At 42.5% G+C, this 16,298-nt stretch overlaps 1 protein-coding gene across 1 annotated transcript in view; it reads right to left on the bottom strand.

Moving 5' to 3' along the window:
• Window positions 1–16,298, bottom strand: part of LOC104527469 (anthrax toxin receptor 1) — a gene marked incomplete at its 5' end in the record, with an annotated part of 44,464 nt that overhangs the window by 8,747 nt on the left and 19,419 nt on the right. Inside the window, 5 exons of the mRNA XM_010171193.2 lie at window positions 8,868–8,948; window positions 10,105–10,272; window positions 11,959–12,057; window positions 15,022–15,060; window positions 15,757–15,852. Of these exons, the coding sequence (XP_010169495.1) occupies window positions 8,868–8,948; window positions 10,105–10,272; window positions 11,959–12,057; window positions 15,022–15,060; window positions 15,757–15,852 (483 nt within the window). The remainder of the gene's footprint in view (window positions 1–8,867; window positions 8,949–10,104; window positions 10,273–11,958; window positions 12,058–15,021; window positions 15,061–15,756; window positions 15,853–16,298) is intronic.

Below are 16,298 nucleotides of genomic sequence, written 5' to 3' on the forward strand. Positions count from 1 at the left end.
TGGCTGAAGTAACGCACAGTGCGGATCCATAACAAAGCCTGTTGCTTCTGAGCCCTAAAAAAAGCTGAAGTGGCCAAGGGCACAAAAAAAAAAAAAAAAAAAAAGCTAACACTGGGCATAAAGTTAAGGTCTATCAGGCATACTTTATATTTAGTACCGATCTCAAAGTACAGTCATGCCAGACCAAATCCCACCCAAACCCGAGAGAAATACCTTAACCTAAACCTGTACTCACAAAGTATGATTTACTGCCTTCCTCTTTTCTGATAGCTTTTATGGATGAGGCTCCCAGAGTGGAGGAAGCGAGGAGAGCCACTGTCAGGTCATGCTACCTACCCAAGGTTATAGCAGCAGCTTTGGGTTGAGGGGAAGGTATTTACAAGTTCAGGACTCGTGACTCACATCCCTTGTTTCAACCACAGCACCACACATTTCCACACTTGAGTGCTGACCAGACTAGAATGTGGTTCAAGAAAAAAAAAAAAAAAAAAAAAAAAAAAAAAACAGTGGTTGGTCTGCAAAAGATTTTTCTCTTTCCTTTGGTGTTTTCAGGGAAGAGAAGATTGCATTTGTCCATCACCTAGAATGGGGAGGGCTTTGGAACATAGCAACAAAAGCAACAAATATTTGCTGGGTGCAACAGGCTCAGCCTTGAGGCATTGATGGTTTGCTGGGAGGAGCAAATTAGGCCACAAAGGACCATAACTGGTCTTGCTCAAACTGTAATTAAGTGTCATTGTGCTTTCCAGGGTGAATTATTTGATTGTCTCTTCAAGAGCAAGCTGGAATTATGGCATGCACAGAGGAAGAGCACAAAGCTCTTTACCCACCTAGGGTATAGGATAATGCTGGAGACTCAGAGATTTCTGATGAAAATATTATTTTTCCTTGCCTCAACCAAAAATGTAAGATCCTGGCCCACCACACAGGCAAGCTGCCTCTTTTGTTTAGAGTCTGGAAACAGATACAAGTATCCTCAGTCCATACAAGTATCCCTCAACCCTTAAATGGCTCTACTGCTACCTAGAGCAAGTAGATGGTAAACCCACTGTTCCCAGGCTCCTCTGTGCTTATCTCACAAGGATTTTCTTCTCCTGCAGTGAGACTCATACAGTTCATTATCAGTGCTGACATATCTATGAAGCACAGAAAACCTCTTCTCCCCCAAAAGCTCCTATGTTAAGTAAGATGGAAGAGCTCCTTGGGTCACAATCACCTTATTATTTCTAAGAACGAACACACCAGAGAAGCAACTCAGGTACTAAAGTTCTGACATGGAACTCTCTTTCCCACTTCAGGTATGTTACAGAGACCTAACACTCTATGCAAATATATCCCTGACATGTTTTTCCCTATGCAGCTCTGCATTTTGAAGTTACTCTTTTCCATGAGCACCCCATTGCCACCTCTCACACAAACTCTGTTACACACCCTGGTCACAACTTACCAGAGAAACCCAAAAAGGAGAGGAAAAGAAGGGATATGTTCACATGCCCCCCCCCCCCCAAAAAAAAAAGGGGGGGGGGAAAGAAAAGATCTTAAAACACTACAGGAACCACCAGTGCTGCTGCAAAGAGCACAAAGCATTTGCAGTCTTGTTCCAGGAACAGTTCCTGTTTTGAGATGAAAACCCGCATATTAAACTGGAGGATTTTATTATTAACCTGATGTTTATGTTCAAAGCAAGATTAAGACTTAACAGACACATCTCATAAGCTCTTCAGGTTGTATATCTTAGTGTTACTTGTACAATGACAGACACAATGATTTGGGTTTTCTGCTGGTACCACAACACGAACCACAGTAGTTTATACAAGAATAAAGGCATCCAGAACTACAGCTCCTCTGTAGAAAGTAATGATGCAATACCTTTTGATTTTTAGTTATCACTCTACAATAACTTTAGTATGAATAATAGTATTAATACATTATCTTACGGAGGGTTTTTATTTCTAGAGCTCAAACATCTTCAGAGGAAGGTCACACCATTACTCATTCTGTGTATGTGGAAACAGATTCCTACATAGTTACTAGAAGCATGTAAGCAGAGAGCTAAGGAAGGCTGGGTAGGTCAACATCTGGAGTGTTACCCAACTCAGAAGACAATGAGAGATGCACAGCTCCCAGCAATCCAACTGAAACAAGGTAACACAGGGTTCAGCATCAAACCAGGGGTGCTGCCAAGAAACAAACATATTGGCCACAGCATATCTGTCTGTTTGCATGTGCAAATTGTGGATCATACATGTAGTCCTAGTATGCAACTGCATGTGCATTTATCTTCTCAAAAGAGATGTATCTTCAGTTGTGGGCTTCCTCCTAAGCCCCAAGATAGTAATCTGACTCCAAGCCAGGCCTGCATAGCATAGACACCCTGTACTCTAGGTATGACTGTGGAGCATCAACAAAGTGCTGCCTGGAAAACTGTGATAATGACATGCAAGAGCCTATTTCCCCATGGCAGACATGTCAGAGTTAGAGTTAACAAGGAACTGAGTCACCAGTTCTTATCCCAAAGTCATGTTCCCTATAAAAAAAATATGAGAATCAGACCTGATGAATGTGTTCCTTTACCGTAAATATGAAAGAAATATCAAAGTGAGAGGTGCTTTAGGAGTAGCAGAAGAGCCCCCTGTCTACCTAACAGAGTCCATCTATGAAGTGCTCAAATTGCTCTTAGGAACATAGTCTCATGCTCCAAGAATTTACTGTTCATCTTGTATATCACTGTGGAATTACAGTACAACAGAAGTGAAGTAACTTACATTAGCTACAGCCAGGGTCTCTGAAGTCACATCTCGGCATCTTAACCACAAGGCCAACCCTTCTTCATCCTGTTGTGTGCTAAGTGGCACCAGCAACACCAGTGGATTTGTACCCATCCTTGAAATGAGCCTCTTGTGGTTGTTGTTACTGAGCTCTCTGGCTCCCAAAGACATGGACACACCTCTAGTTCCACCCAGGGGCAGATGGGCAGCATCTACCCCCAAAGCCTATTTGTGAATTCTTCTTCCATATCAGAAAGAACATGATCCTGGCACAAGTGAGAGGTAATGCCAGTATGCAGGCTTCTTGCAGCACAGGAAATTAATTAGTCACTGATTACATGTCTCCAGCTGCAGTGCTCAGCACATCCTAGGAACAGTACATGAGGACACTGGTCCCACAACAGGGAGCTTTATTTCCCCATCCCATGCCTGTTACAGCAAAAAAAAAGCAGGAATAAACCTTAAAAAATCTGGTGATCTTTGCAAAAAAAAAAAAAAAAAAAAAAAGAAAGAAGTTAAATGAGAGCTACATGTGTCACATTTTCATTGGAAGTGACAAGAGATCACCTACTGTGGCAGGCAATGTCCCTGTCTCTTTAATTTTTCAGCAGCTTATGAAGATAATTGGCTCCAGAAAGGTTAAGCAAAGGGAGAAAAGCCCCAGAACCAGGCATCAGTCACTGATGAATACAGTCTGAAGGAGCTCAGTGAGCTTTTCCAGCACCCCCTGTAGCTCTACCAATTACTACTTGGGCGATTACAACACATCTCCAAGCAAGTGGCAGGGAAGCCTGTTAAAGGCCATTACTCTGTCTTGAAAAGAAGTAATTAGAATGAGCTCCAAACAGCACTGGTAGGTGGGCAGCTAGCCTGGAGTGACAGGCAGGTGCTGCCATCCCCGTGGGGTGTGCATTCAAACTGCTGACCACCTGTAGGGAGCAGCCAGAAAGTAATTACTTGTCATTAATGAGCCATAGGTTTGGTGTCCCGCCATTCACCTGAGGAGTCCCAAGTGCCTGGTAAGACTTAACTAAACCTCACAGCTGTAAGGAAGGTAAATACTGTGTTCTTATGATTATTTTGCAGTTGGGAAAACTAAGGCATATAGATATCATGGTCAGCGTTACAACAAATCACTTAAAATTTGAGAGTAATCTGACCTTCTGAGCTTTAACAGATCTATCAGCTTAAGAATGATCACTTTGAAAGTAACACACAGAATAAGGAACCCAAATACTCCTGTTCTCATTTCAGAGGCTGGTGTTTAAAAAAAAATGCTGAACCTTGGTCAAAGTCGCACAGTAACTCAGTGCTGAGAACTTGAAAGGACTCTGAAGTCCTGACTTCCAATATGACCAGCAGGTTACAGTTTCTGAAATTTTTAGCTGCACAGCAGCCCTTTTACCTTCAGTTTTATGGAACAAAAAAGGAAAAAAACTTCCAGATTTTTGTATAACAGCCTGCTCCTAGTCCCGTCCCCAGGAAGGGCCTTTGCACGTGCAACCCACAGGGTAGTACTGCTAAAGCATTGCTTTTTTCTAAGCAAAGTCCCATAAGTAAACAAGGGTGATGGTGACAGCAAAATCCAGTCTACGCTCACTCTCTGTTGCAGGTAATTTTCAGTGACAAAAATGAGATCACTTTCTAAAGCTTTAAAGTAAACAAGAGGAATTCTGCCTAGGGGGAAAATGTCTTCTTTCTTTCGTTGAGGTTTTTGGTAAACCGAGCCTCTGAGAATTTCCTGTGACAGTATGTGCTGAAATGCAAAATGGAATGGATTTGCTGAAAGCAGCAAGTAAGCAGACCATTTGAAAGAAGCATCTCACCTTCCTCTCTGCACATATTGGGGCTTTTAATGTTTACTTGTTGGTGTTGTTAACAGCCCCACTTTTGATCTATGAGGCCACAGGGAAGAGCTTGCAAGTTCCCTTTTGCAGACTACTGACAACCTGCCCCACCAGCTACTGTGATTTCTATGAGGTACTTCAAGACAGCTAGATACTATTATTTCCCAAACTCCAATCTTCATAGCAGTCCCCTGTAAGCTCAGAACAAAGCTCAGGAGGACACCAACACAGTGATGGGGAAGTCCTCAAGACAACCTGAGGATCTTGAGCAACACAGAGCTCACCAGGCCATGTGGCCACTCTGATGTACTCCCAGTCACTGGACAAACTGAGTCACTGGACAAGCAGTGTCCCTGCTTCAGAGCTGTCAGTCCCTTTCTTGGGCCAAAAGAGTGACTGCTGGTCCTCCAGGCCCCATATTTCTGTGGTAGGAAGGGAAGAATAGCAGCTTAGCTCCAAGGGATCCATCACTGCAGCAGTAGCACAAATGCCTATGAAAGCTTCACCTTTATATATTACTGCCAGGGAGAAATCCTAGCAATCCACAGCAGAGCCAGTAGCCCTTTTTCATCTCTTTGCTCCTCTGCTGATGCTGTATGAGAGCTCAGCAAAAAACCATCCCACAAATAGCAGCCTATTTGCTAATGATGGGGTAGAGCTAAGTGTGTTTATCCCTTGCTGACCCATTCTGGTGCAATAGAAGCTCCTGCTAGGGGTGACCTGGAGAAGCTGGCTGAAGGGTCCTGTGACCCTTTACTGAGGTACTTGCCAAACTAATAACCAATTTTAACAGTGGTGCCATGACATGATCTTGAGCAGAGATCAAGAGGGGGAGCTGTCTGCAGAGCCAAGCCAAACACTGTGGGCACAGCTCCCAGGAGAAGAGGCATCAGAGCTTGTGCTCGGCTGGTTTTCTTTAAAGAGGCAGTTCCAAAAAGCGCCTGTGATTTTCACAGCCAGTCCTATTAATATAATCCTGCCTAAAACTGATGGGTCATCCATCCTGAGATCCTTTTCTTGATAAATCCTTGGAAGGCACAAGCCAGGGCAGGGAAGCTCTCAGAAGCCTCAGCCAGCTCTGCAGCAAGGCTGCAACCCAGGGCATGCTGCTACCAGCAGCTCAGTTCCTGCAGCATGAGAGGAACTGGGGAAGGAGGCTGGTCACCAGCCCATCACTCACAGAGAGCAAGACTGCAGGGTACCACTCTGTCTCATCTAGGGGAGGTGCAGGGAAACAAGGACTGAGAGAGACAACACGGAGAGGAAGAAACCACAGAAGGAAATGGAAGGGAATGTCTAGGGCAGGAGTCCAAGGGGAGCACAGGTAAGGAAAAAAGCAGGTGGTTTGAGAAAGGCAACGGGATCATTATGAAGGAAGAAATGAGGACGGATGGACAGCAGTCCTGGCCACCCAGAGCAAAGGATGACAGAAAGTCCCTTGCAGCAGTCAGCAGCCCTGTGCTCCTGCACACATGCTTCTGCCTGAATTTCCACTGCAAGGCGCTCACACACACTCTGGAATGGGCTTCACCACACGAAGACTCAAAAAAATACAGTGCTGTTTTTAACTTTGCTTCATGATGGGAGTGGGGAAGAAGTCGTGATTTGAAAACCTGGGGTAGCAATACTGCCCTTGCCGTATGGTTTGCAGAGCCAAAGAGAAAAGGGCTGTGTTGTGGGGAAAGATGCTGAACAGCTCTGAAAAAGGTCTAACAGACTTATGCTTCTCTGTGACAAAACCAGATACGTCGGTGAACATACCATAAAACATTAACATATTTTGTTTTCCACTAAAACTATCACAGAAAGTTTTTCTACAAGTATTTTTCAGATTTTTTTAGGGAAGCAAAGCTCCAAAACCACAGTACTCATTCTAAAATTATTAAAGAAATTACACTTTTGTCATTTTTCCCCTGTCCCAAAAGCCTTGTTCTCCCTGTACTGTGGATGTTCTCTATAACTAGTATTTTCATTACATGGAAAAAAGCATTTTGCTATTATTATTTCCTATTATTATATCTCCCAATGACTGCAAAAAGCAAACATATGCCCAACTGAGGTGATAAAAATGGAAAATGAAAACTCTGGTTTTTTTGGTTTTTTTTACCAATGGATGTAAACTGTGAAAAAAATTTGGAAAATGTAGCTTCAGTGAGTTATCTTGTTCCAGAGCGAAACAACCTATATCTCCTCAGCACAAGACAGACATAGACACAAGGAGACAATTCTCTACTAAGAGACTGCTACTAGATTACTCAACCAAACAATAAATAATAACCTTGCTCTTGCTTTTTTTCATGCTAGCTTTTTCCATGAAATACAGGCCTGTGATGTCTGTTATTTTTAGTTGGGTTTTTTGAAAAAAAAAAAAAAGAAAAAAGAAAAAAAAAAAAGAAAAAACAACACCAGAAGGATGTCTAGTCATATTCTTGTCTCGCTTTCAATATTCTTCATCTTTACTTAATTTCACAGGCCAGGGAACAGAGATGATCCTATTCTTCCACTGAAACTAGCTCAATAGGATTCTTTCCATCCTATTTCCCAGATGTACATTTGATTTTTCTAATGTTCTCCCTGATACAATAATCCTTCAGCTTGCTGTTTTACATGGCCTCTTTTGAGCCCCTTGTCCTCCCTGCAGCAGAGCTGGAAGGCAAGGAACTGAGGATCCCTGTTTGGAGCCAGCCCCCTGCATGTTTCTTGGCCGCGCAGGCTAACAGAGGCTCTGTTGTGCTCGGCACTGACAGAAATGTACCAACCGAGGGAGTGAAAGGCAGGGGATAGATTCATATTATACAATGTTAGTGCTATCAAAATACAGCTGGGCCTAAAGAGCCTATTCAGAAGCTCCACATCATGCTTAAAAAGTAAATAAGGTGTCTCAAGCACAGCTGCCTTGAAAATGCAGTTTACTGAAACAGTTAAGACCTTTTTACAAAGTAGCAGAGGAAGCAGAGTTTGTTCTCTTAGTTTCCTTATGCACCAAAAGAAAAATGGAAGAGACTAAACTTTAAATACTGAAGCTGCATGTTTAGTTAATAACAAGAAAAATGACATAATGATATTTTGACAACAGCCAGAGGGATGCAATGTATTTGCCCTAAATGATGCAAATTAGGACTACTTTTAAAGTCTGTTATTAGGTGTGAAAGTCACCCAGGCAAACAAGCCCAGCACAAGGGATTCTGCACCACTCCTACCCCCAGAAAAGCAATTTATGGCCCCTACTGCTGTAACTCTATAACCCTCTCCCCGAGAGCAAAGGTGAAGTGTACAGACTCTGTCCAGAGAAGGACCACAGGGGAGAGGAAGATGCTGTTGTCTCCGTTCAGTCCCGGTGTTTCAAATTGCCACTGCAGAAAGCCAACTCTGAAGGTGCAAGAGCCCAAAGCAGCAGCACTCAATTCCCATGGCGTTGTCCCCACAGAATAACAAGATAGAGACACTGTAACAGTGCCAGGCTCTCACAGGGAAAACTGTGAGAGCTCTGAACTAAGCTATGGCAAGTGACCCAGGGGCAGCATGCAGGCAGCTCTGTGGCTCCGAAAGGCACAAACTCCCTGCTTCCTCCCAGGAGGAAGCTACTCCTGACCTATATTTGGCCAATATACTTTATCAAAGCAGGCAATACTCTCTACCCACATATAGGATATGACCAAGAAATGTGTCTTTGCACAGAACTCTACAGAAACTTTATTCTCCATTAACTTTGCTACCATTTGTTTCTTCATCATCTGCACATTTCATGACTTCTCTCATTAATCACTTAACTGTATTATTAAATCTGAGAAGCATTTTGATGAAATTGGGTAGGAAGGATAATTACTGTTGTAGAACAACTGCATATTAAATTTGAAATGAGCAGTCCCCCAGAACCCACAAACAAAGAACCTATCCTTTGACTTGAACATGTGTGCCCAGAAAAGGCAGCTAAGAACTTAGGTGGTTGAAAAAGGTCTCGTATACTACTGCAGTCAGCCACCTTCTTCCTCAGTCTGCTCAAATCATCCCAGTAGAGACACTGCTGTTGACCTTCTGGGGCAATACTTTTAAGTAGATGCCACAGTAAACATTTTAGCTCATTTTGAAATCTCTCGTTCTTGTGACAAATTTTTAGCCTTAGGGTAACGTGAAAAAAGACAAGCTCACAAAAAAAAAAAAAAAAAGAAAAAAGAGATGAGGTGGTTCAGAGGGAAGAGCATTGCTGCTGCTAACAGAGAAGTGACATGCCAGTGTGTTTGTGACAACTTACCTTATCCCCTGGCTGTGGTCTCATAAGAGAGACTTGATCATAGCCTCGTCGAACCAAAGCCCACAGTGCATCAAGTTTGCCCTGTAATTAAAAAAAAAAAAAAAAAAAAATTCATGACCAAGAGATTTGAGGAAAACAGCAAAAGATAAAACTACAGGTGAGTTGACCCAGCCTTTCTGTATTAAACTGTCTGCACATTTCTCCTGTGCCCTTGCCCTCTGTATAGTGCTTATCTGGATAGCCAGGAAAAAAAGAGACCTCAATGGGGTAACCTGTACCCAATATGCAACCGGCCAAATTCAGCCTGCTCAAAACTCACTGAGGATGACTGCAGTTTAATGTGAGCAACTCCCTTAAGAAGAACAATTAGACAGGTGCTACATTAACAAAAGGCAGAACAACAGAAGTACTGATGGGAGGTGAGCTGAAGCATAAAAAGCCACAAGACTACCTACCTAGGCAGGCTTTAAAATTCACAGGTACTTCCCAGACAAATCCAAGCACTGTTAAAGGGATCTGTGAGCATGGTGGGGAGGGGAGACCTCATCCCACAAAGCACTGGTTTGTGACATGGCCACAGGTTTCTGGGATGAGCACCATATGCTGCTCCCTTGGCCTGCGCTAGCCCTCTAGCTTCCTGCTCTGCAAGCAGAGATAACTGCTCTGCTCTGCCTCAAGGGTTGTGTGAGGATACATACATTAAATGACAGGGAGACACCAGATACTATAATGACACAGGAGAAATGGGGATGAAAGTGTGGAGAGACTGAACGACTTGCCCAAAGTCAAACACTATGTCTTGTGGCTGAACTAGAGGGGAACAGAGCTGAATCCCAACCCAAGGCCTTAGCCACAGTGCAATCAAAGCAAGGATAGTGCACTTTATCTGATCCTCTTTGTATGCTGCCTTGAGATGGCACAAGACAGCATCCACCCTCCCTAACAGTTCGGATATCTGCTGTTGCAATTCAGGCTGTGCAAAAGTACCTGACAATAAGGTGTGAGCTGAGGAGGGAAGATCTTTGCTCATACCCTCCAACACCCTCCACTCTTCCTCAAAAAACTATGGCAATACAGTGCCAGGTGAAATGCATGTTCCAAGAAATGGGCAAAGTTGAGGGCTACTGGACATTTTTCAGACCAGGCTCTCCCAGCTCCGCTGTAAGAAAGGCTGTGCTAAGGAAGTGAGATGTAGCAACGTGCATGACTTGGAAAAACTGAGGGGCAGACACATTACCTTGATCGGAGTATACCATTTCCGTTGGGAAGGTGGTTTTCTCACATGGGGCTTTTTCGGCTTGGGTTCCCATGGCTCATACTCCTGTTCTGGCAACTTAATAATAGCATTTTTGGGCTTCTCCAATTTAGCTCCTTCCTCTGTTGAGCCCTTGTCTCCCCATCGCACCTAAAATCAGGAGAGCACCCTCTAAGTAGAGACACTTCAACAGTCCCCATCCACACCTGGTTTTCACAGACATTAATCTATTTCCCATTAGATAACCGAATGCCACCAGACACAAAGCCAAATTTATTAAGGCACCAAACTCTCACTGTAATCAGAAACACACATTTAAGAGTCAAACAGTCTCACTCCAAAGCTGCTTGAACTACTAGCCTTTGCACCTTCCAGTAACCTAAGGTGTTGTGGGAATTCACAGCATCCAGAGCAGATTAACCCATTTCCAAGTGAAATCTGAAGCACTCTGCCCAGCTCTCCCAGGACACCGCTGTAATACACTTCCCACTGCCCCATGCAAGAAGCAGGCAGCAGCACCAGCTGAAGGCAGGTAGTCTTTAGAGCTAGGCATAAGCAGCTCCTGTCCTTCAGTTAAAAAGTGAAAACAGAGTCAGTGGACAAATACATCAACGATTTGAGAGCATCGGCCCTCATACTTGTGCAGCTACTACTAAAAACAGCTCTCCCAAAGATGACCTTGCACAGTCAACAAGAGATGTCAATAACTTTATCTTCACATACTATACACTACTTATTTCAAGAAATTCTGATTTTGTTGTCTGACTCACCTCAAACAGAAATGTGATGCTGCAGTCAAGGGCAATATATGATACATAGGGTTACTCAGCATCAAGGATAAAATCCTCCCAAGGAAAATGGTTAAAGATATTATGATGCAATGCTTCAACTGCAGACTTGCAGGGACTTGCTGAGAAGCCACTGCTTTCATTCTGTTAGCCCTAGTTTGGTCCAGATCCTCGGCTGGCTTACATTACCCCAGCTCCCTCAACTACCAATTAGATCTAGTGGGAATTTCTGGTGTGACATCCCTAGAAGTCATTATTAGGCCCTCAGCTGATGCAAGTGAGTGACAATTCCCTGCTTTATATTATCCATGGTTAGGAATACTGAATTGAATTCACTAACATGGTTATTTACAGGAGTTAGCAGCTGATCACAGCATTATACACCGACTCCCTGGAACGTACATGCCATAGGACAGCACAAGGCAAATTTCTCTCACCATAACACCTCACTTTACACATCAAGACTGGATTGTGCATGAATCCCAGGGCAGGATTTGATTCTTTGGCCAATTTCAACACAGATGTGGTTTTGTGCATTAGGAGTTAATACTTAACTGAAAACAAAACAAAACAAACCCCCAAAACAAACCCCAATGCCCCGCCCCCTCCCCAAAAAAGAAAGATGGAAAAAAAAATAAATTACTGATTAAATTCCCTAAACCAACTGCTTCCAGCCAGCCAGGCACAGTGTAGATAGCACCCTCAAATACTCAAAACCAGTGTGACTCTGCTTGAGACAAGAGGAATGGTCCCAACTGCATCGAAGGGTTTGACTCAGTAAATTAAAACTTCTTTTGGTGCTTAACCCATTTATTAACCTGAAAATTTTCTCTGGCTCATAATGCTACATTCATTTAATTATTCATGCGAATGATGGCAGCTTGATGTCTGTTACTTGGACAGCAGGTGCAATCAGGTGGAGAAGCACTAATTAAATCCCAGTCTCTAGTCCATCAAGGTAGCTTTATAAAAATAACATAAAGACATATTGCTATGATTTATAATTAAATGTGCTGATTTTTACAACACTAAAAACCAAGCCAAATACCTCCATCCTCTTAATCCCACCAACACCTCGACCTCCATAATAAGATGCATCCACAGTTGGCCATTTTTTCTTTGGCAATCCATTTTCATCATCTGATTCCTATGGGAAAGACAGTGAGATATTACTGCTGTTCTCACATAAACAGCATAAACTATGGAAAACAATTGAACATCCTATGGCCCGATCCTTGGATATCTGGTTTTGTGTGTTATACTTATTTGCTGACAAAAAACAAAAGTCTCTTGTCTCTGCAGCTGCAATTTTAACTAGAGAAGCCAAAGAGGATTGCCTATTCCTCTCTCCAGGCAGCTTTTATTTAGTCAAATATGCATTGAGCTTCAAAATCACAACTGACTTGTAAGGGAAGGCAAAGTGGAGATGAATCGTACATTATACTGGCTTGTCACTATGCTATGCAGAAAATGCAGCAATCAGTTAAGCCAAAGAAATCATTTATTAATTGCGCTTTTAGAACTTAATGTCACCTAAAAGGGGAAAAAAGCTACCACTGTAAGTTTTCTAACATGTGCATCAGGCCCTTTTCTGACGGCAGCTGTAACCAGTTATTCCACACTGCTTGATTCTTTGTAGAGTCTGGCTCAAGCTGTACATTTTGGAACCAGGACTCAAGACTGGAATATCTCTAAAGTGTCAGAAAACTCAGATCCAGAGTTTTTGATCTGCAATTATAAAGACTGCAGATTATTTTTCTGGAATGTGGGAGAGGCAGAATCAAGGTTTTACTTCAGGTTTATTGCTCTCTTCTTGCTTAACTAAAAGGTGGTAAATGTTTCTGGTTCGACAGCTCTGGGAACACAGCTCCAGCTCTATCACCTTGAGCCAATAGAAGCCACTGTGATTTCTCAGACTCCCTATCATTACGCTGAGTCGAGGCAGCTGAAAGTCACACCATGACACTCTCCAAGTACACACATAATTGAGGAAAGCGCCCAACAAGCCCCTTACAATACCATCTTCATTCCTCATGCTTTTTAATAGACACAAATAACTACACCTCATGCTGATACACAGATGTGCGTGCTGCTCTTGGACTGGCCATGCACAGTGCGCTCTGCTAATTTTCTTCAGTACAAGTATCTTTCTAGAAACACTGCCTGGACTTAGTTTTAACTAAAAAAAAAAAAAAAAGCCAAGTGAAATCCAAATACTAGAGATAGACACAAATTATTATCAGATTGCTAGGTGACATTTTAATCAAAATTGCCCTACATGTTTCTGTTTGAATGCAAAAGGAATTGAGAGTCCAAAACCCAATAATACCCTTTAAAAAAACATGCCTTAATTTTTATTTGTTCATATTTAACTTCTAGGTTATACCTTGGAGAAAGGTATTCCCATCAGTTACGCCATTTAATCTCTCAGCTATGGTTCATGGGACAGTTCCTCCAACAAATTCTTTAGTACGGTCACGCAAGATTAGAGTTGACATTTCCATTAACTAGTAAGGGGGTTTAGGTTTCATACTTTTGTTTTGTTGGTTGAGGTTTTTTGCTGTTGTTTTGTTTTTTCACCAGTTTTAATTCATTTATATTTGATTTAATTGTGAACTTGAGTACTATATGAAATATCCTGCCTTTTCCATGGGAGGTAACACAGATTTCAAGTCTTCATGTCTAACAACCCTAACTCTGTCAAGCTTAACAGTAGCAGGACACAGTTAATAGTGATGGCTGATACTTTCCAGCTGATAAAGGATTTATACCAAGTATCCCCTACACTGAACATATAGCAAAGCAACATTAACAGCTTTTAACACATTTTTTTAAAGCAATGGAAATCTAATCCTTGCTGTTTAGAAAAAGTTTTAGATAACTATATTCAGTTTAATAGCAGCAATACCAGACTACATCAGCAAAAGTGCAGGTCACCATACCTAGGGAGGCTAGTGCTAAGTGTAATGAAGCAACAATCCATACTGGACAAAGACAAGGCCAAGTAAAGGGATGGATAACATCTGTATTCTGTTATTTCTGGAGGCTTACATCACCTCACAGTCTCTCTGATTCCATTTAATATCTCCGCTGATGAGAATAATTGCAAAGCATCTGGGAACTCTGCTGCAGGGGTGTGATGCTCTCTGAAACCTCCTTCAAACACAGCATGGCTGCAATTGAATGCTTCATGACAACACTAATCACCCTAAAACCAGCATGATTTTTGGTGCATATTCTAAATTGTCACAATGCTGCTGCTCAGGACAAGCAACAGGATCACATACAGAGTAATGGTGGCCTCTGGCAACCTCAAAACAGCAGCTGTAGTTGCCTCCTGATATTCATTGCCAAGTTACAGCAAGTTAGCAGCAAACTCTAAGCTTCTCTTCTGGGTTAAGCAAGTATTTTTCCATCATTTAACTGTCTATGCCTAGGAAAGAACCAAAGGCAGGCATGAGTTTTCTCTGGAGGTAATTTATTTATTACTATTATTTTAATGAAATTAGTACAGTGAAACTAAGCTGAGGTCAGGGTCAGTGAGGTCAGTGTCAGTGTGTTACTATCCCAAAAAGAGCTAAATACAACACTGCCTCAAACAGCTCACAACCTAAATGGAGAAAGGCTAAATGTCCTTCCAAAGGTCACTCTGCAGCAGAGCCACAGCCAGGGCAGGCTCTTGTCTCCCTCTCCTGTAGCAAAGCCACCAGAATGTGACCTTCACTGTCCTTTCTTCCAGCTGCCAATCTGGGCTAAACTCCTGCTGAGAACAACAGCAGCTTTACTGGAGGAGAGACAACTTTCAGCACAGCTTGAAAAGCAAAGGTTTGCCTACGCGCCTGTTTGATGCGCAGCAGAAGGAACAAGATACCATAGGAATGCCTGGTCTGTGGACTTCTGAGTTATGCAACTGTTTTCTCTGTGGATGGAAATAATCTTGCTGTGTGTATATAAAGAGACCAGAAGGCAGAAATAACTGTCCTGACCCAAGAGACTTCCTCTCACAGCTTTCAAGGTGTCATTAAGACACCTACAGGGCTGACGTTCCTGGGCAGCACAATACACTACGGTGGCTGCAGACAGTGTAACAGCTCAAAAATAGCACACTTACAGGCTCTGGAGGCGGCGGTGGCGGCGGCTCCTTGATCACCTGGAATAGATAAACAGTGGGAGAAATCTGAGATAGTGGTAGGGTTCATCCATCTCAATGCTATGTTCTCTCTTCTTTCTTGCTCATATCACAGATGGGTTGCCCTGCTCAATTCCCCCACATTCAGTCCTCTCATTAGCCCCACTGTTTTTCAGTGGGCATAAAATAAATGCAGATGAGAAGCTAAATCCATCACATGATTAGTCAAGTGCCCTATTAAGTAACTCATAATACAGCTCCATATTCTGGTAGTTCTGCCTTAAAAAATGTCATATAATTAACAAGCCAGTGCAAAATATTCTCTTAGAATAAAAAAGAAAGCATAATTCTTGTCTTTAAAAAGGACTGTAACAGCTTACACACATACTAGTGAATCAGTTCCATTACACTTTTCTGCAGCAGGTTTCAAATCTTGTTCTAAGATGTTCTCGATCCCTGCAGAAGCTTGGGCCATATCCATGAGCTCACTTAAACTTCTAATTCAGTGTAAAAGTCACGCAGACCTTGCAACATTCAAAAACCCAGACTAGAGGGACTTCAACAAGCACTTTAAGCAGTTTGTTGAATCAGGGTCTTACAAGCCTGGCAGCATTTTTCTTAAACAAAGTTAACCACCCATTCCAAGAGTTTAACTAACTCTCTGCTTTCACAGAGAAGAGATGAAACCAAACCAAAAGAATAAAAGCCTGTACTTACCACCGTGCAGCAAAGGGGCCAGAACCACCACAGAAGAGCCAGAGCCAGCAGCAGAAAAAGAATCAGGAGAGCAATGAAAAGGATGGTCCCAGTCAGCTGCAAACAAGATGATTACTTCTGAGTTATCTGCATGCGTCACATACACAGCAGGAGCTCTGAAGTTAAGTTACCCAGTTAGACTGGGCAAAACGAGACACGTTTCCCCTCACTACGAGGTCTCAGATAGTTTGTACAGACAATCAGTATTATCATTAGATTCACACCAGTGTATCATTAGATTCACACCAGTATTTGGTGTGACAAATCTATATCTGAAGTAATGATTCAGGGAAGGCACCTCCTGTTTGTGGTGTGTATATGTATAATTTGTGTATAGATTTATGGTATGTTTATAGCCCACAAGATTCAAAGGTGTTAAACTCACATACGAACTACTCCCAAATCTCTGCTGACAGATCTGTTAATACTGTCAGAGGGGCATTGCAAACTATATGACCACAGATTCTCAGATATGCAGAGTAAGCTTCCATCCCTAGAGATGC

The sequence above is a fragment of the Antrostomus carolinensis genome, unplaced genomic scaffold (genome assembly GCF_000700745.2).
Source record: "Antrostomus carolinensis isolate BGI_N321 unplaced genomic scaffold, ASM70074v2 scaffold12577, whole genome shotgun sequence".
NCBI classification, from domain to species: domain Eukaryota; kingdom Metazoa; phylum Chordata; class Aves; order Caprimulgiformes; family Caprimulgidae; genus Antrostomus; species Antrostomus carolinensis.